Source organism: Lepus europaeus, chromosome 4, assembly GCF_033115175.1.
Source record: "Lepus europaeus isolate LE1 chromosome 4, mLepTim1.pri, whole genome shotgun sequence".
Classification (NCBI taxonomy): Eukaryota; Metazoa; Chordata; class Mammalia; order Lagomorpha; family Leporidae; genus Lepus; species Lepus europaeus.
The window spans coordinates 8,370,097-8,389,841 of NC_084830.1; the positions used below are offsets into that span (position 1 = coordinate 8,370,097).

Here is a 19,745-nt window from a genome sequence, read left to right on the forward strand (position 1 = left end):
TTTCATGATATATTTCTAAAAGGAAGCTGGCTAGTCCCTGTACATTTCATAAATAAGTCACTTATCACAGTTTGTTAGAAGTGCAAAGAGCAGTGGAAAAAGGAGCAAGCAGAACTGGTCAGGGGGCCTGGCACCTGCAGACCTCAGATGGGGGAGGGAGGCTCCCCTAGGGAGGGGTGGATGCTGGGGCGGAGCTAGTCCTGAGTCCCAAGAGCGCTGCTTTAACTGCTGGTTTGAATTCCCCTCTCCTCCAAAAAACAAACCAAAAAACCCAACACAACCTCAGTTCACTCTGTTGCTGTTTCAGTGCCCTTGTAACAGCAGTGAGGGGTGGGCACTTAAGATGAGATCGGGGTACCACCCTCACGAGTGCATTCCGGTTGTTTTCCTGGGGGTGGGTTAGTTATGTCAGGGTGGGCTGGCACTGCCTTGCTCGCTTGCTCTCTCCTGGCTCCTGCCCCCCATCTCGCACATCTCTGAACACGTGATGCCTTCCTGCATGTCGCACTGCAAGAAGGCGTCCAGCAGACGCAGCCCCCGCATCGTGGCCTCCCTGCCTCCAGAGCCACGAGCCCAGGAAAGCTCTAAGTTGATAATGTACCGCATCACAGCCTCCTGAGACAGCACGCATTCCAGCGCTGCCTGCATCAACACGCCACCTGCTCCCAGCTGCGCCCACCCCACCCTCGTCGCCTTCCCATGTGTCCCCGCGGCGGTTGGCACTGGAAGGTGAGGTTGAGGAAGTGTGGGCCGGAGGACAGGAGCAGGCGGAGCTTCCTCCGCGGGTCAGTGAGCAGCGTTTGTCTGTGAGGCCGCTCCAGGAGCCATTTTCATACGTCGAAGACGTAGGTCGGGTGCCTGTCGGTGCTGGAATTGCTGCGTGTTATTTACAGTCCGTTATTCTGGGAAGTACGGTCTGCTTCTCCAGGGACCACACGTACCAGCTGCCTGCTTACTAGGAGGTGCAGGCCCATTCTCAGCCTGAGTCAGCGGGGATGCTGGGCCCCTTCCCAGCTGTCCGTCTGGTCAAGGGCATGCTGGTCGTGGGAGGCAAACTGCTCTACAGAGGGGCACCTCCAGTGGAGCCTCGGACCTGCAGGCCACATGCACGCGGGGCCCAGAACCAGCCTCCCCGCCTCCGAGGGCAGATGCTGAACATTTCATAAGATTCGTGGCCGGATAATGAGGAGAGGGGTCTGGGGAGTGACTTACATGAGGTAGATACGTGTGTATGTTTGTGTTTATGGTGCACTTAGAAGCAGTGTTTTCCGTGAATTGGATTTTGACTGTAGTGAGAGCCGAGGGACTCTCCCCCTGGGACGAAGGTGGTGTGGGGTGGCCGAGCCATCCAGGTTGTCCTAAACCAGGACTGAGCTGAGGTCTTTCCTCTTGTCCTGGCCCTGTCGCATCTGAGTGAAATCCCTCCTTCTCCTGTCATCCCTTTAGGCTCAAATGACGCCTGAGTCGATGGGATTTTCCTTTCTTGTTTCCACGGAGGCCTTTCTTTGACTCATAGGTAAACAGATCTCTCTCGGACTTCAGTGCTGTCCACGTGGAGGAGATGAGAGGGGGCGTCACGGCCAGCTTGTCCCCACTCCCCTCCCCTTCCCCGCCTCGTCGGCCCTCGTTCCATGTCCCCTGCGCGTGTGTGACATCGCAGCACCAGGCGTGGAGTCCCTTGCACCTAAGGAAACCTTGCCTCCTCAGCCTCAGCATCGTTTGCTTTCCCGGCCTCTCGTCTCTGTCATTGTGTGATTCTCTAAGGAATCTGCCTGGAAGGCTAAGAATGCGTATGTATGATGTGAAAAGAGCTGATGCTAGCGGTGTGGTAACCACTTGTGTTTGCTGTTGGGCCTCCCGGCATGGTGGGGGCGCCACGCCCACGCCACCTTGCTGACTGACAGGCCCATTGCAGTATGATGGGTGCCAGTGCTTTTGGAACACCTGTGCCAGGAGTCACGTGTGTCCTGAACAGGACCCATCCAGGGAGCCGAGTGCCTCCACTGTGCTGCTGACGTCCTCAGATGGCTGAATGTTAGATCCGCAGGCATACGCGGGGGTTCCTCTCAAGTGCCACAATTCAGCTTTATCTTTTAATTCCCACTCCCTTGCATCCCTGTGAAATACCAGCTCTCGGTGATGACTTACCGTAGCCCTTCCGCGGTAGCCACTTCTCAGCTGCGGGCTCTGAATTGTGGCCCCCACTTCAAGAACTTCGCCATGCAGTTTACTTGGGGCTCTGCCAGCCGTAATTATGTCAGCTCCTAATGACACAGGTGCCCTTGAGGGTAGGTTCCTGCTTCACATCCCCTGGAGCAGGTTGTCTGCCATTGCTGGTGGCGACCTGCAGTGTGCAGATTCAGAAACAAAGGCGCACCTAGGGTCTTGGCGATGACAACGCCCCCTTGTCATGTAGTGCCCAGAGAGGACCTGGGAGCGCCCACTCACTCAGACAGGGCAAAGAAGGCTACATGGTCACTCATTCAGACTGGGGAAGGAGGCTACATGGTCACTCATTCAGACAGGGGAAAGAAGGCTACATGGTCACTCATTCAGACAGGGGAAAGAAGGCTACATGGTCACTCATTCAGACAGGGGAAAGGAGGCTACATGGTCATTCAGACAGGGGAAAGGAGGCTACATGGTCACTCATTCAGACAGGGGAAAGGAGGCTACATGGTCACTCATTCAGACAGGGGAAAGGAGGCTACATGGTCATTCAGACAGGGGAAAGGAGGCTACATGGTCACTCATTCAGACAGGGGAAAGGAGGCTACATGGTCACTCATTCAGACAGGGGAACAGAGGCTACATGGTCATTCAGACAGGGGAAGGAGGCTACATGGTCACTCATTCAGACGGGAACGGAGGCTACATGGTCACTCATTCAGACGGGGGAAAGAGGCTACATGGTCACTCATTCAGACAGGGGAAAGAGGCTACATGGTCACTCATTCAGACTGGGAACGGAGGCTACATGGTCACTCATTCAGACAGGGGAAGGAGGCTACATGGTCACTCATTCAGACAGGAACGGAGGCTACATGGTCACTCATTCAGACGGGGGAAAGAGGCTACATGGTCACTCATTCAGACAGGGGAAAGGAGGCTACATGGTCACTCATTCAGGCGGGAAAGGAGGCTACATGGTCACTCATTCAGACGGGGGAAAGAGGCTACATGGTCACTCATTCAGACTGGGGAAAGGAGGCTACATGGTCACTCATTCAGACAGGGGAAAGGAGGCTACATGGTCATTCAGGCTGGGGAACGGAGGCTACATGGTCATTCAGACTGGGGAACGGAGGCTACATGGTCACTCATTCAGACAGGGGAAAGGAGGCTACATGGTCATTCAGACAGGGGAAAGGAGGCTACATGGTCATTCAGGCTGGGGAACGGAGGCTACATGGTCATTCAGACTGGGGAACGGAGGCTACATGGTCACTCATTCAGACTGGGAATGGAGGCTACATGGTCACTCATTCAGACAGGGGAAAGGAGGCTACATGGTTGATTGGAGAGAATGCACCTGGCAGACCAGGAAGGGGCTGGGGGCTGAGCGCACCGTCTGTATCCAGGTGGGGGCTATAAGGGAAGGGGGTCCAGTTCTTCCGGCCTTTTCTCCTTCCGCTTCTCCCTCTTCTCCTGTGCAGGGGGTTTGCTGAGTGTGAATTAGGTAAGATTCCTCCCACGTTTTCACTACTCAGTGCTGTCAGGCTGGGGAGCCCACCTGGCAGGGAGCAGAGGTACTTCCCCTAGGGTGTCTTCCTTGGGGGAAGGTGCAAATGGCCCAGTGTTATCAGGCCAGTAGCCAGTCTGGTGGTGAGCAGAGAGCATTCTCCTGGGGAGCTTTCCTTGAGGGGAAGGCTGAGACCACCTGGGCACGACTTTATAGTGTAAAATACTGGGCTGCTTCCGACTTATGCTTCTAACTTCCTAACAGTTTGGGGCCGGGGTTGGGGTTGCAGTGGCCCTGACAGAGCTGTCCCCCCACTCTGGAGGAGCCATGAGGAGGCCTTTCTCCTTGGATTTGCCACTGGACGGCTCTTCAAGCCAGCCCTTGCTTTTCATTCCCATTGGAGTACTCCCCCACCTCGCCTGCCAAGCAGAGCTCTGGGCTCCCTCACCTCCCTTTCCTCCATCCGGTTTCCCGCCTGTAGGTGGCACCCTTGCCCTCCCATGTCCAAGCTGGGCCCTAGGACTGACTCTCACCCTAGAACTGACCTATCAGCACCTCCCCCAGGCTGCACCACCACCTGCCTGAGATCCTTCTGTCTCCAGCCCTTGGTACTCCAAATGTGGCCGCCAGTGTGTTAGCGGTGGGTGGAGGGCGTGTGCTCTGCTGCTGTGTGGCATAGCAGGTGTCCATGATCAGTGGCAAGGCCGCAGACATCTCAGAAAGCTCACGGGGCTGTGAATGTTCTTCCCGTGAAGGGAGGATGGAAATTCCAGGGGAAGGAGATGCTGATGACCCTGAGTTCGTCCTCACCCGGGGTGGACACGGTCCACACCACCACAGCCCACTGCGTAGATGTGTGCAAATATTGTGTCAGTGAAAGGATGGGCATGGTGCGCCCCAGGCCAGCAGCACTGGCTCTGCCCCGGCTCCTGCTGAGATCAGACCTGCACTGCTCCACCCCCTGGGCGCTGCCTGTGCTCATTAGCACTTGAGAAGCCTGGTTCATGCTGTCAGTGCCTGCCCCTGGTTTGCTGGGACTGCTCTTCCCTGGCCTCCTTCCACCCCTTGCTGCTCCAGGAGCCACTCTTCACATGGAAAACATGGTGGTGTGTTTGTTTAAAGGTTGATTTATTTGAAAGACAGATTGAGAGAGGGAGTGACAGAATGAATATCTTCCATCCACTGGTTTACTCCCCAGATGGGTGCAGTAGCCAGGTGTGATCCAGACCAAAGCCAGGAGCCAGGAACTCCCTCCTGGTCTCCCACATGGGTGGCAGGGGCGTAAGTATGTGGGCCATCATCTAGTGCCTTTGCAGGCACATTAGCAGGGAACTGGACTGGAAGTAGGATAGCTGGCTCTGGAATGGGATGCCAGTGTCGCAGCAGCGGCTTAGCCCCCGGTGCCACCATGCTGGCCCTTAGAGTGATCTGTTAGTGATATCATCAGATTAGAGCAGCCCTCACCTACAACCCTCCAGTGACCTAGAAAGGCTCCTGTAAACTCGGTGTGGAACCTCACCATGACCTCCCAGGCCCACGGCCGCCTCCCTGCAACCTCAGTTTCCTTTTCTGTTGCCCATGAGCCCCTGGGCTTCTGCTGAGCTGACCCCACCTGCAGCCCTCAGATCAGGCGCAGTGGGGCTGGCTTCTCAGTGGTGCGCTCTCAGCGAGTGTGGGGCCACGTGAGTCCTGTTCCCCAGGGCTTGTGCGCGTGCTGAGCTGTTGCTCCAAGATTGTGTTGTTGGATGGCACAGCTGGCCCCCAGTAGGGAGCTATGCCAGGTGGGCCTCCTCTGATCCCATGTGCCCTGAAAGCAGCGCCCTCCCCCAACAGGTGGCAGACAGACGTCAGCACAATTAGAAGCAGGATTGGGTTGTGGTCCCTGCTGCCTTTGTGGTAATGGAACGTAAAAACCATCACTAAATCGGTAGCCCAAGGAGAAACAAAGCCCCCTTTGTTCAGGCCAGGCGTGTCTGGGATACCCTGCAAGGCAGGATCCTGGCCCAAGGAAGGCCTGGAGGCACTTGTTTGCTTTCTGTTTCCCCAGGAGCAGGAGCTCTAAGCTCACTCCTCATCCCCTCCACGCCACTGGCATGTGACGAGGGACAAGTGAGTGGCCAGATGGCCATCCCCCACAAGGAGTCCTGGCCTGCCTGTGCAGGCTGTGGGAAGTGGATGACCCCAGAGAAGCTGCTTCCCATCCAAGCAAACCCCAGCTGTAGGTTCCTGCTTGTCCCGGCCCCTCCAGGGGTCGCCGTGGTGCTTCCTCCCATGCTGGGGCTGTTAGCAGCAGGGCTGAAGCTCTCCTGTCTCTTCTAGGCAATGGTGCAGACGGGAGAGCAGGAGACACCCCTGCCAGGTCATGGTGCTTGGCGCAGCAGGCTGTCCACGGGGCCTAGCTCCCTGTCCAGTTGCAGGACCATGAGATGCACTGGAGATTGGTCTCATCCGTGACTGGAATCTCCAGTGCTTGGCAAAGGGTCAAGTGCATTTAGAGGCATTCACATCGAGGAACACAGACCACGTGGCAGGAGGCCAAGCCGTGGGTCCAGGCTGCCTTCTGTGCGACCTGCTCGGAGCAGCCTCAGGATGTCCAGGCTGCTGAGGGTGCCTTGCCCGGGGAGCCTGGGCCATGGGCCCTCCCCTGGATGGACCGCACAAGGGGTGTCTCCTGAGAAACCCATTTGTAGGTGTCACCCCAGGTCCGCGTCACAGTGAGAGTCCTTGGCTTGACCGGTAGTGTGGCGATAGAGCCAGTAGTGTGGCGATAGAGCCAGGCTTCCTGGCTTGAGCCCTGGGTCCATCCCTCAGTGCCTGATCTTGGGTCAAGCCCTTCTTCTCTTTGAACTTTTATTTCCTCAACTGCAAAATGTTAAGATAATAGCATCTACCCAGGGGCCGTCCTGTGGATTGTATCTGATTATGCAAATGAAGGAGTCAGCCCTGTGTCAGGCGCGTGCCAAGCCCCCCTCAGATCTGAGCTCTCCTCTTTGTGGAAACAGCAGGGCTCCTTCAGTCTTGGAGTGGAGAGTTCAGCCTTTTCTGTTTCTGGTCACTTCTGTTCCGGAAGCAGGTTGCACCGCACGGACTGTCCTCCAGGCTCTGTGCGTGGGGTGCATCCGACATGGCACGTTTCATACGAGGGCTTCTTGCTTGGTCCAGGTCCCTAAATAAAACGCACAGCTGCATCATGGGAATGAGCATTGTTATGGCTCACAGTACCCTGACCCCTTAGAGCCTCTGGCTGCTAGCAAAGCCCCAGGGGGTGGGGGGCATTCCAGACTGACTGTGTCTTCTCAAAATTCAAACTCTGAGATCTAATCCCCAGTGTGGTGCATCCTTAGGAGGTGGGCTTTGGGAGAGGTGCTTAGGTCCCTAATGGGATTCATGGAATCCTTGTGAACGGGGTCCGTGCCTGAGTAAGAAGTGAGCGGGCTGGGCCCCTCTCTCTCCACCACACAGGGAGACGAGGGTCCAGCAGTCGCCGCCTGGAAGAGGCCCTTCCCCAGGGCCCACTGTGCTGGCGCTGGATCTCAGACACCCAGCCTCCAGCACTGGGAGAGGAGGTTCCTGCTGTCAGCCACCCGTTCTCAACACTTGCTGTTGCAGCCTGAGCTGACACGGAGGCTGGCTGGGCACTGAGTGAGAGGGACTCACGGGTGTGACCCCAGGCCAGAAGCAGAGTCGGTGCTGGACAGCCCTTCCTGCTCTGAGAGAGGGGTGCAAACGCGGCCTGTGTGGATCTGATGGGTGGGAAGTGGTGCCTCTGGGGCCTCTGCTGGCGTCAGCCCGTGAGTGAATGCCAGAACCGCGGCAGTGCTCAGCATGAGCAGGGATCGCCAGTGTGTCGAGTGACTTAAATGGCTCATGGTGTGTTGTGATTGCCATAAACTAGAAATGCAAGCACTCTTTCCCCCTGGGAGCTTGGTTTTCCTACTGTGGACGGGGCTGTGGCTCAGTGATGGGGACCGTCCTCTGCTCCTTTATCCAGCAGGGCTCCCCTGGGGTTTCCTATGGGCCTCAGGTCACCCTTGTCAAAGGACAGGGAGAGAAACTTCTGGAGCAGACAGATTGCTGAGTTGGGGAGAAGAGTGCTCCCCAGCTGGCACAGAGGGGATGAGTCCTCGGGGTGGCATTTCAAAGGTGAGGGTCTATCCTGTCCCATCCTTTGCTTTTTCATTTTTAAACGTATTTATTTATTTGGGGGGAGGGAGAGAAAAAATGCCCACAATGGCCAGGCCTGTACCAGGAGCAAGTCCAGGAGCCGGGAACTCAATCCAGGTCTCCCACGTGGGTGGCAGGATGCCCAGTACTTGAGCCATCACCACTGCCTGCCTGGGTGTGTATTAGCAGGAAACCGGGACCAGAAGCCAGAGGGAGGGTTTGAATCCAGGCTCTCCCAATGGGTTTCCTAAATGGCGTCTGCTAAGACACAGGGCCCGCACCTGCCCCATGGCCGCATCTTCATCCAGCACCTGCAGTCGGCAACCAGAAAGGCTGGAGCCCCCGAGGAAGCAGACTCGGCGGGCTGTGGGGCGAGCAGGCGGACGGGTGGGGACGTTTCTGTGAGGAAAAGACCTGCCATGCAATGGAGGGGGTTGTCGGAGCCCCAGCGTTCCTCTGTGCGGGGGTCACCGGGTGGAGCTGACGTCTCTCCTGAGTGAGGTGCCTGGCCCTACAGAAAGCAGAACCTCAGTGTATGAATGCTGAGAGGCCTCACAGTCAAGAATTACACACAAGAGGCTTGTCTGGGTATCAGAAGGTACCCACAGCCAATAGGAAGCCGCCGCCTGCCTCCTTCCCTTTCTTGGGGAATGCTCTCTGTTCTGTCTCTGGACAGTTCTAGATGTCTCCTGGGGTGCACGTTAGAATAACTGGGTGCTGTTGAGCCACTCCCCCATATCAGCAGAGGCTCTGTGGACTTGGCGTGCAGGGGGATGTGCTGTACCCATCTTCCCGTTCTCCTGACTCCTGGGAGCCCTACGGTGCTCAGAACAAGGTCATCCTCGTTGGGGAACCGTCCCAGACCTTCCCACCAACACCGCAATCCGGGATAAGCCCCAGCATTTCCTCCACTAGGTGGCATCCCTGCTGGGGACAGGCCCACGGTTGCACTTGCAGCCTCCACTAGGGCTTCATGCCGGGGGTGACAGGAAGCCAGTGACTGAAGGAGAACCAGAGGCCTCGCAGGCCTTGTCCTTGGCTTCGAATTCTCCACTCCCCAGTTCATCATGGAGGGATCTATTTTTTTTTTTTTTAAGAATTTTTACTTTTTTTTTTTAATTAAAGAGAACAGATTTCATATAGTTCATAGATACGATCTAGGAATATACCTCCTTCCCTCCCTCTTTCTTTCTGAAGTTTTGCAATAATATTTTTAATTTGCTTTGTCGTCACAGACTTAATGCTCCCGCAAACAGAGTTCAGCAGGTAAAAAGTAGGAGGACCACTTTCAGCAGGAATACAGACAAGGGCTAGAAGCAATAACAAATCCCTGATGTCAGTTTGACTCCTACACGTTGCATTTTTCCTTTGGAGGAATCTCTTAGCCTGTCTGAGCCAGCCCTTCACAGGGGGTGAGCAGGAAACCCTGCTGCCCGGCTTTTCTCCCGGGGCTGCGTGAGAACTGAGTGAGGTCAGGGCCTGGGGACACTGTAATGGTGACAGGCTGCCTGCTGGGCTCTGTGGAAGAAGCGCTGGGATGCAGGGAGCAAGTTGCATCCTAAGAAGCAGGCAGATAAAGTGGAAAAGAGGTGTGAGCAGGAGGGAGTTCTCCTGCTGCAGGCCTTTGCTGAGACTGGGAGATAGAGAGCAGTGCCTGTGCAGGGGTGATCTCAAAGCCACGCACACACCCTGCCCATGCCCATGCACATACATCCATATGCATGCAGGAAAGCTGTACACACGCATGCCCACACTCCCCACATATGCATACAACCCATGGAAACACATGCGTGCTCACAGATATACACATACACATAAGTGCATGATATACACAAACACAGCAACATACCTGCATATTCACACGCACACACATGTATCATATACAGGCGCACACACACACACAGACTCCTATCACCCGTATCCAGCCCGTTTGCTCATGAGAGTCTGTGTTTTTTAAAGATTTATTTATTTATTTGAAAGAGTTACAGAGGGAGAGAAAAAGAGAGGCAGACAGACAGACAGGCAGAGAGATCTTCCACCTGCTGGTTTACCCCCTAGATGGCCACAACAGCGGAGGCTGGGCCAGGCTGGAGCCAGAAGCCTGGAGTTTCATTCAAGTCTCCCACGTGTGTGTAGGGGCTCAACTCTTAGGCCATCTTCTGCTGCTTTTCCCAGGCCGTCAGCAGGGAGCTGGAATGGATGTAGAGTAACTGGCATTCATATGGGATACTGGTATTGCAGGCTTAACCCTCTGCATCGCAACACCCGGCCCAGGAGTCTGGCTCCTTTGATTCTTTGATTCTGCTTTGGTGCCCTGACAACCATGTTCTCCTGACCGAGTTCTGTTTCCCTCAGGGGGCCTGGTGTGGGGCCGACTCCTAGCAGGTCCTGAGAACCAACAGGAGCGCCAGCCAGAGCAGAATACCTAGTGGCTTCTGTCTTCATTTCCTGGGCTGCAGCCTTCCGTGGACGCTGATGCCTCCCCAGGGAGGGCAGTTTCCCCAGGATGCAGTGAAGTAAATAGGAAGCCGGCCCTGCTTACTTAGGACGCATTTGAAATGTGAACGACGCCTGGAGCAGGTGCCCTCCCATGGTGGTGGTGAGGTGGGAGACGGCACTGCAGCTCCCACCCCTGGGTAAAACCGATGTCACCCCACAGTGCTCCATTCTGGGGTCTTTGCATTTTAGGACTATTATCTTCCTTTATGTGCCATTTCTTTTTTATTTTTTTTAAATTAAAGATTATTTATTTATTTATTTATTTAAGCAACAGAGAGATGCGGGGCAAGGGGGAGAGATTGACTGATCTTCTATCCACTGCATCACTCCCCAAATGGCCGCGACAGCCAGGTCTGGGCCAGGCTGAAGCCAGGAGCCGGGGACTTCATCCCGGACTCCCACATGAGCAGCAGGGGCCCAAGTACTTGAGCCATCATCCACCGCTCTCCCTCATGCACTGGCAGGAGGCGGGATCTAACTCCAGCCGGTGCTCTGATACGGAATGCCAGCGTCACAAGTGATGGCTTAACCTGCAGTGCCATGGCGACGGCCCCTGTGGACCACTTCTTCATAGGCTGAGAGTCAAGTTCAAGCACTGTGCCAGGTTCAGCCTGGCCTGCTGAAAGCCTGGAGATTCCAGTGCCCCATCAGGAGTGGACTGTGGCCCTGAGACCCTCTGCACAGGCCTGTGGGGAGCTCGGGCACCAGGAAGGGTTTGCATGGTATTTTGAGAGCCCTGGGAGAAAGCTGTGATGCAGATATGTGCTGTGTATCATATTCCACCAGCAGCTCTAAAAAATGTTGTATTCAATATCCAGCTGCCACGAACATTGCTCTTTTTCTCATGGCCGCCTCGTGGGGTCAGCCATGAGATGCCTTCAACTCTTTCGCTCATGGGTTTTGTTTTTTCCTGTTTTGATGTGTGTCTCTGGGCCACTTTGAGGTTCTGGGAGACACTGGGGTGGATGTGGCCTCTGACAGGGAAGCACAGGGTTAAGGATCCTTAGGGATCAGGTTTCAGAGGGGGTGGGGGACTGTGCCTGGAAGGTCAAGTGCAGCCCTCCAGAGGAGGCGTCCTGGGCAAGCTTCCCCACGGGCCACCTCTCCCTGTGGTCTTCCTGTTGGGCTTCCTGCCGGTGTCAGGGATCGCAGCGCCCAGCCGGGTGAGCCAGGCTCCTGCAGCAGGTCGGCCTGGTCCCTGGGAGTCTGTAGGCATCCTTACCAGCTCTGTGTCTGAAGATGCTTTGGCTTCAGTGCCTTCTTGTTAAAGTGGAGACGGAGCCTGGAAAGAGGGCCGGGGTCAGTGCTGGAGGCGAGTGGAGAGTCAGCAGGAGGGTGTGTGGTGCCCAGCACTGCAGCTCCCGTGGGCTGAGCTTGGTGCTGTGTCCGCCTAAGGCGCAGGGGCCCAGGGAGCCGCCTGTGGCCAGCAGGGGGAAGGGTAGGCGTGTGCAGGTGGGCAGCCCTGTATCCGTTTCATCCCCATCCCCCTGTTGGGCTGGGCGCTCTGGGCACCATGAATACCGAGTGCTGTCACTGAGATGTTTCACGCTGCACCTGGCTCACGGCAGGCACTTCCTATCATTACAGGTTGTTTGGACGGCTCTTAGCCACAAGAAAACAATGTACCCCTCTCTGAGCCTCAGCTGTCCTTGGCTGTGTCTCCAGCGCCATGTGTGTTTGCTGCTTTCTCCTTCACTCAGTGATTTCAGGGAAAATCCGTTTGGTGTCCACCCCCAGGCCAGGCCCTGCGCCAGCTCCTGGCCGTGGTCACTGCTGACCAGATTACTCGTGGCTCCAAGGGTGTCACCGCGGGCAGGGAAAGGTGTTAAGCCCGACAGAAAGTCGGAGCATTGCTGCCTGCAGGGCTCCCTGGGATACCAGAGCCTGGGCTGTCCCCCCGTACAATAAGAGAATTGGCCCTCTGGGACTTTGGAGCCAAAAAGGATTCTCCGTGGACAGGTTCTGTCTTCCCTGCTTTCATGCCCTGGGGAGGCTCAGAGCCAGGGCGGCAGGGCCTGGAACCTGCAGCTCCTCCACGAGACTGTATCGTCACTTCCAGTGCTCCATGGGGGGGTGACTCAGTCCATTCTGCTGTTGTAACAGGAAGCCACAGGCTGGAGACTGATAAATGATGGTGTTTGTTTGAAAGGCAGAGAGAGAGAGAGAGAGAGAGAGAGAGAGAGAGAGAGTCTTCCATCGCTAGTTCACTCCCCAAGTGGCCACAATGGCTGTGGCTGGGCCAATCTGAAGCCAGGAGCCAGGAGCTTCTTCTGGGTCTCCCACATGGGTGCAGGGGCCCAAGGGCTTGGGCCTTCCTCTACTGCTTTCCCAGGCCATAGCAGAGAGCTGGATCAGAAGTGGAGCAGCCGGGACTCAAACTGGCACCCATACAGGATTCCGGCACTGCAGGCGGTGGCTTTACCTGCTATACCACAGCGCCAGCCTGAGAGGGGTCTTCCATCTGCTAGTTCATTTCCCAAATGGTGACAACAGCCAGAGCTAGGTTAGACTGAAGATGGGAGCTTCATCCAGGTCTCCCATGTGGGTGTAGGGGCCCAGGCACTTGGGCCATCCTCTGCTCCTTTCACAGCTGGGACTTGAACTGCAGTCCAGGCAGTGGCTTTACCCACTACACCACAACATCAGCCCCAACAATGGATTTTATTTTATTTTATTATTATTATTATTTTTTTTGACAGACAGAGTGGACAGTGAGAGAGAGAGAGACAGAGAGAAAGGTCTTCCTTTGCCATTGGTTCACCTCCAATGGCTTCCACGGCTGGCACGCTGCGGCCGGCGCACCGCGCCGATCCAAAGGCAGGAGCCAAGTGCTTCTCCTGGTCTCCCATGCAGTTGCAGGGCCCAAGCACTTGGGCCATCCTCCACTGCACTCCTGGGTCAAAGCAGAGAGCTGGACAGGAAGAGAAGCGACCAGGACAGAATCCAGTGCCCCAACCAGGACTATAACCCGGTGTGCCGGTGCCACAGGTGGAGGATTAGCCTATTGAGCTGCAGCGCCGGCCCAACAATGGATTTTTTTAAAACGATTTATTTCTGGGGCTAATGCTGTGGCATGTAGTGGGTTAAGCCATTGCTTGCAGCACCAGCATCCCATATAGGTGCTGATTCCAGTCCTGGCTGCTCCGCTTCTGATCTAGCTCCTGCTAATGGCCTGGGAGAGCAGTGAAGGATAGCCCAAGTGCTTGGGCCCCTGCACCCGACTGTTGCAGCCATTTGAGGAGTAAACTAGTGGATACGAGACCTCTCTCTCTCTCTTTCTCCCTCACTCCCTCTCTCCCTCTCTCCTTCTCTCTGTCTCTCCCTCTCTTTCCCTCTCTCCCTCTCTCTCTGTAACTCTGCCTTTCAAATAAATAAAATAATCTTTAAAGAATTTTAAAATATTTATTTCATTTATTTGAAAGGGGGAGAGAGAGAGAGAGAGAGATCTCCACACTTTACTCCTCAAATGGCTGCAGTGGCCAGGCCTAGACCAGGCCAAATCCAAGAGAACAGAACTCCATCCAGTTCTCCCACATGAATGGCAGGGGTCCAAGCACTTGGCCATCTTCCACTGTCTTCCCAGCACATTAGCAGGGAGCTGGACCAGAATTGGAGCAGTGCTCTGACACAAGATGCCAGCGTCGTGTTTTCTTGGCCTGCTGCACCACGATGCCAGTGCTGGCAGTGGTGTTTAGTTGGTTTATGGTTCTGCAGACTGGAAAGACCAAGGGCCTGGCAGGGCATCAGGTGAGCGCTGCCTAAACCTGGGGGAAGGGTGAGGGAACACATGTGAGACAGGCAGGTGGGCCACGCTCGTCCTGTCCTGGGGCATGTAGTCCCGTGATGGGGGCATTTGTCCATCCCTGCGGGGAGAGCCCTCAAGACCAGGTCACCTCACAAAGGTCCCCAGAATGTTCTAGTGACAGCACATTCACAGCGTGAGTTTTGGAGGGGACACTGGGCCACAGCAGTCTTTCTAGAATAGCATAGACACCTGCTGTGTGCCCACAAGCACTGGGCTGTCCTTGCTCCCGGAGACTCCTGGCTTAGTCAGGAGGTCTGTGCAGAAATGGATCACGGTGCAAAGCCCATGCGAGGCGGCTCCATGGGGCTCCACAGGAGTGACGCAGGGGTGGGATTCCTGAGCTGGGAGACTTCGGGATTTCTGTGATTGTTGGGAGGGGAGCTGGAGGTGCAGAAGGCAGGACGGGCAGGGAAGTGGGGATCAAGCAAGATCGAGGCGGCAGGAGTCACCCCTGGCCGCCTGGCACTGCACAAGTTGTCCATCGACGTTTGCCCAGTAAGTGGCCATGACAGGGTGACACCCAGGAAGAGGGGATCTGGGCAGGAGTCGGCCCCACAGCAGCAGCAGCAGACCCCACAGAGAGCCCAGGTGCTGGCTGTGATCCAGCCTGGGTTCCAGGACACTTGAGGTGGGCAGGACCACAGAACATGGTGCTGAGGGAGGGACTCTCCCGTAAGTCCCTCAGGGGAAGGTTTTCTGTTACGCTATCATTTAGCTGAATGGCATGTTAGATACAGCATTTGGGAAAAGGGGTGCCCGCCTCAGGGGGTAATGGCACTAGGAAGCCTTATTGCTACTGTGGAGAACCATTTTAAGGCTGTACTAATAGACTAAGTCACTCGAATGCTTATTTTGAATAAAGGGACTGACTGAGAAGCCATCAGCCTTAGACTGATCAGGACGGGCTAGGGACAATAATCTAACTGTTCTGGGACGTGTGGCACCTAAGCCACTTTCACCTGCTGCTGCACCTGCTGAGGATGGTCTCTGGACTCAGGATCACAGAGACCCATGCCTGTGGCGCGTAGGGCAAAGGGTCAGTCTCAGAGGGAGTGGGATGAGGGAGAGAGCGGTGGGGCGGGGGGGCCTGCAGGGAGGCTTTCCTTCCTTGGGGAGGGCAGAATAAAGGGTTCAGGGGAGAAGAGGGTGGAGAGGCGGCAACTGCCCCTACCGCTGGTGAGAGGAAGACGAGGCGCTCGAGAAGGGGGAATGGAGTGAGTGGAGGCTGTGTGTTCCCGAGATGCCGGCTTCTCGGGGAGGTGGGGGGGTGGAAGATTCAGGGGGAGGCTCTCTGTCATCTACCAGGTTTTCCCAGTCCTGCACTTCCACCGTCTCTCTCTTGAAAGGGAAGTGAAGATGATGGGAACTAAGTAAGAGGTGGGCAGGGAACCAGCGTCACATCACAGGAATCGATCAGCCGAAGGAGAGAGTTCGGAAAAAGGGGGAAGGGAGTCACAGCTCTTACCCAAAGGCCGGATCCTTTGCTCCCCTCCTCACCCAGGGCACCAAATGTAAGAGAAAGGGGTGCAGAACAGAGAGGTAGGGTACAAGTTTGCAGCCAGTCTGAATTTATTCCAAGAAAATAAATCCGCAGAGGTGGGTGATGGAACACGTGGCAGAAGCAGGCTGGGCCTCTTTATGTCTTAGGTGAGCTGGGGTGGGGGTGGGGGCAGTACGGGGTGTGAGACTGAACTGGTCCCTTGGAAGAAAGCAGGGTAACAAGAACCTGACATAGCTGAGGCTCGTGCCCGTGTTCCATCGCCCAGTCTCCTGTCAGGTATTGTCTTTCCTAGTAAAATAAATCAACGCTTACTTCTGAAGCCTGGGCTCATGCTACATTTTCCCCATTAAGTGAAACAAACAAACAGTGGAAGAAGGAAGGGAGAGAGGGAGGGAGGAAAGTCCAGTTTAATGTATCAGTGGTTCCACCTGGTAGCTGTACAGATCATGTGACTCCCGTCAGTCCACATAGAAAGTTCCTCCTTGTCCACAACAGGGGAGCCTCCAGAGCCCACCCAGAGGTGCCTGTTCCGCCTTCCTGAACTAAACACGGCCCACCCAGCTGTTGACACGTGCCTTCCCGCTCCCGGTGTTGGGATGATCTCAGGGCTGGAGTGCGACGCTCTGAGCCGATGGGGCCCTTGGCATCGTGGCCCATCACAGATGGATGGCTCAGTCTGAGTCACCAGCAGGGAGGGAGCTCAGGCTACCTGGGAAACCTGCCGCTCCCCAGGTCTGGGAATCCCGGCTCCCTCCCATCTGCCTGGAGCCCATCCTCCCGGAGCACCTGTGGCTCTGCACCTGCCATGTCTGCCTGCTCCACAGGCCCCGAGCTGCTAGGGGTGTCTGTGACTCTCCACCATGCCGCCGTGTGAGTGCCTGTCGTGGAGTTGGGTGCTTAGTGGGTCATCTCACGGCCAACACAGAACCGTTGTGTGCCAGGCAGGTCGTGAGCTTGGCCCTAGGGAAGCAGCTAAAGCAAGACAACATGTTGCGTGCCCTCGTCGGGCTCACAGTCTCATGGTGGCTGGCAGTGATGAAAGTTTGCTGAGAGAATGATTGAGGGCCACAATGCCTTCCAGGTCGCAGCTGCTTAGGAAAAGTGTCCTGGATGCATAAAGAGATTGAAAGGAGGGATGCAATGAGGCACCCACTCTGCAAACGGAATCTCCTGTGATTCCCACAGCAGCCTTTTTGTGTTTAAATAAAGATTTATTGGAGAGGCAGAGTTACAGAGAAGGGGAGAGAGAAAGCGAGAAATCTTCCATCTGCTGTTTCTCCCCAAATGGTTTCAACACCCAGGGCAGTGCCTGGAACTCCATCTGGGTCTCCCACTTTGGTGCAGGTGTCCAAACACTTGGGACATCTACTGCCTTCCCAGGTGCACCTGCTGGGCCACAGTCCTGCCCCCAACCCCAGCAGCCTTCTGAAGTCAGCAAGCTGGTCTCTGTTTTACAATGGGAAGACAGGGTGGTAGGGAAGGTGCTTACCTAGGCCTTGCAGCTGATACGTGGTGGAGCCACGGGTCAGTTAGTGCAGGACAAGGCACGCGTTCCTTCCACCCTGCCACAGGCACCCCCTGGACGTGCGCGGGCTCTGACACCCCTCCGTCGACCTGAGGACTCTCGCCCCCCTGCTAAGCAGCCCAGCCCCTTTCCCCTCCTCCTGTGTCTGTGTTCTAATCCACCAGTCCGTTTTGCAGCTCCAGGCTCCACCTAAGTCTTTCACATATCTTATTCTTCTTCTCAAGATCAAAACCAGCCCAGAACCATGGGAGGTTAGCAAGAGCTGGCACGGGGCCTGGCCTGCAGTCTGTCAGCTTGGGGCTGTGGAGAAAGGCCTGGCTGTGAGGTCAGCAGGTGCTCTGCACCCACAGATGCTCGCTAGGCCTCTGCCCTCGCTGGGACGTCACGTTCTCACAGGCAGGCTGCTTCAGGAAGGGGGAAGCATCAGTGCTGATGGACAGCACCTCGGGAAAATCTGCCTCCCGCGGTCTGTCCCCTTCAAGAGCCGGCCTCCCGGAGCGTGGGTGCATAGACCTGGTTCCCCGAACACCCCCTGCTGCTGCGGCGGGGGGCCCACAGTGCCTTCCAGCCTCCATTCATTAGGTAGCTCCCACACCTCCTGGTGGCAGCTTGATGGCCAGCAAAGAGCTTGACTTTGGGTTTGAACTTGGGCTACACCATTTACCCATGTTGCTTAGCGTCATGGAGGCTCATGCTCTTCATCTGTGAGATGAGCTTGGGCAGAGGACTCCGCACGGCGTGGACAGAGCTCCTGGCATGTACTACTTGCTCTGTCGCCTGTGAGTCTGATTTTGCTCTCTTCCCTTGTGGCTGTCACCACTGGACCTGGACACGAGACCTGGGTGACCTCTCTCTTGCCCTCCCCCAGGTCACCGACGAGGAGCCCAGCTCCAACCACACGGTCATGATCCAGGAGACCCTCCAGCAAGCCTCCGTGGAGCTGGCCGAGCAGCACCACCTGGTGGTGTCCTCCGATGACGTGGAGGGCATCGAGACGGTGACCGTGTACACGCAGGGTGGAGAGGCCTCGGAGTTCATCGTCTACGTGCAGGAGGCCGTGCAGCCGGTGGAGGAGCAGGCTGTGGAGCAGCCGGCCCAGGAGCTGTAGAGGACACCGCCACTGCACAGCCACGGCCGCCGGCCTGGCTCCCAGAACGGCGCGCTCTCTGCCCTCGCCGCCCGGCCGCCCAGACGGGACTCTCCACATCCCCCTTGGGGTGGGCAGCGTGACGGCATCACCAGCAATCCAGGAAGCCCCGTCCCCAGCCCTTGCCCCGTAGCGTCTGCTTCTGGACAGACTTTTCTATCACCTGCCCCGCCTCTTCCCTTGCTTCAAGATCCAGATGGAGACTCCCAGGCTGTCTCCACATCCCTACTTCCCTTAGCCCCACCCAGGTGCCCAGACTTCATCAGGGACCACTATGCAGTCTGGCAAAAGGAGAAGCCATGACAGGAAGTGACCTTATGGTGCTGGAGTCACCGCTGGGTGGGGCGGGGATCGCCCTGGCTCCGTGGACAGAGTCCCTCCTTCCTCAAGTCGGGGGTTCCTGTTGTCACGTGAAGTCACCGCAGCTCAGCCCCGTCACAGGGTCTCAGCTCACCATCTCGGAATTCTGCTTCTAAGAGAAATGCACTTTTCTCACCTCCCATCCTAAGGAGGTGAGGCGGATGGAATAAAAGCCTTTCCCGCCTGCCCGAGTCCTAGCGTCCTCAGTTGGGGGGATGAGTTATGCTTGGGTCCAACCCTGACCCCTTTCCAAGGCCCCGTGCTTGGACTGCGGCCAGTGATGCCCCCCAAGGTGTGGCGCTCGCTCTGCGGTCACCAGTCTCACTTGCTGTCCCCTGGCACCCAGCACCCCATGCACTGCCGGCGGAGGAGTGGCTGCCCATCTCCTCTTGAATCTGAGGAGCAGTAGACCGATGCTCATGGCAGGTGTGGTGTGGCCAGGATCCCCAGGCTGCTGCTCCTGGTGGATCCCACGCATTTGGAGGTGGGGCCATCGAGGCAGGTCCCGCCGCACCTCTGCGCACCCAGGGTCTGGCCATCTTCTCCCTCTCTGACCCCCAGAGGACAGGACATGCTGCTTCTCTCCATGCACGCCACTTTCCAGTGACCTCATGTGGGAATGCTGGCACAGAGAGGTTAACTCACTTGTTCAGGGCCACACAGGAAGTGGTGGAACCAGGAATTGAGCCCAGGCAAGATCAGCACTCATAAGGATCGTGCCCTCTGCCACCTGACCCTCCCTCTTACAGTGGAGAAGACAGTGGCTCGTGCAGGACCCTGCTATGGGTGAGCATCCTGCCCTGGGTGACACTTAAGGTTACAAAGTGATGCGTCTGGGGACCGCGTGCAGACACGGGCTCCTGTTTGCTCTGGTACTGTTTGTATTTCCTGTGCCACCCTGTCACTTCCATCTGTCAGCTCCAACACCAGGAAGGAGGAGCAGGGACTGAGGGTGGGGCAGGTGCCCAGGACCCATGTCAAGGGCAAGCCAGCAGAACAGGAGGCCCCGGGCCAGCCTGAGGCCAGAGGCATGATGCAGGACCAGCTAAAGAATCCCTGGGT

The 19,745-nt window shown here is 56.5% G+C and overlaps 1 protein-coding gene across 2 annotated transcripts in view; it reads left to right on the forward strand.

Moving 5' to 3' along the window:
- ZFAT (zinc finger and AT-hook domain containing) overlaps positions 1-18,860 on the forward strand; it is a 330,215-nt gene extending 311,355 nt beyond the window's left edge. For both annotated transcript variants that reach the window (XM_062187952.1, XM_062187951.1), the window contains one exon: positions 18,045-18,860. In XM_062187952.1, coding sequence (XP_062043936.1) covers positions 18,045-18,284 — 240 coding nt within the window. In that variant the 3' untranslated portion in view covers positions 18,285-18,860. The remainder of the gene's footprint in view (positions 1-18,044) is intronic.
- Positions 18,861-19,745: the final 885 nt, after the last annotated feature.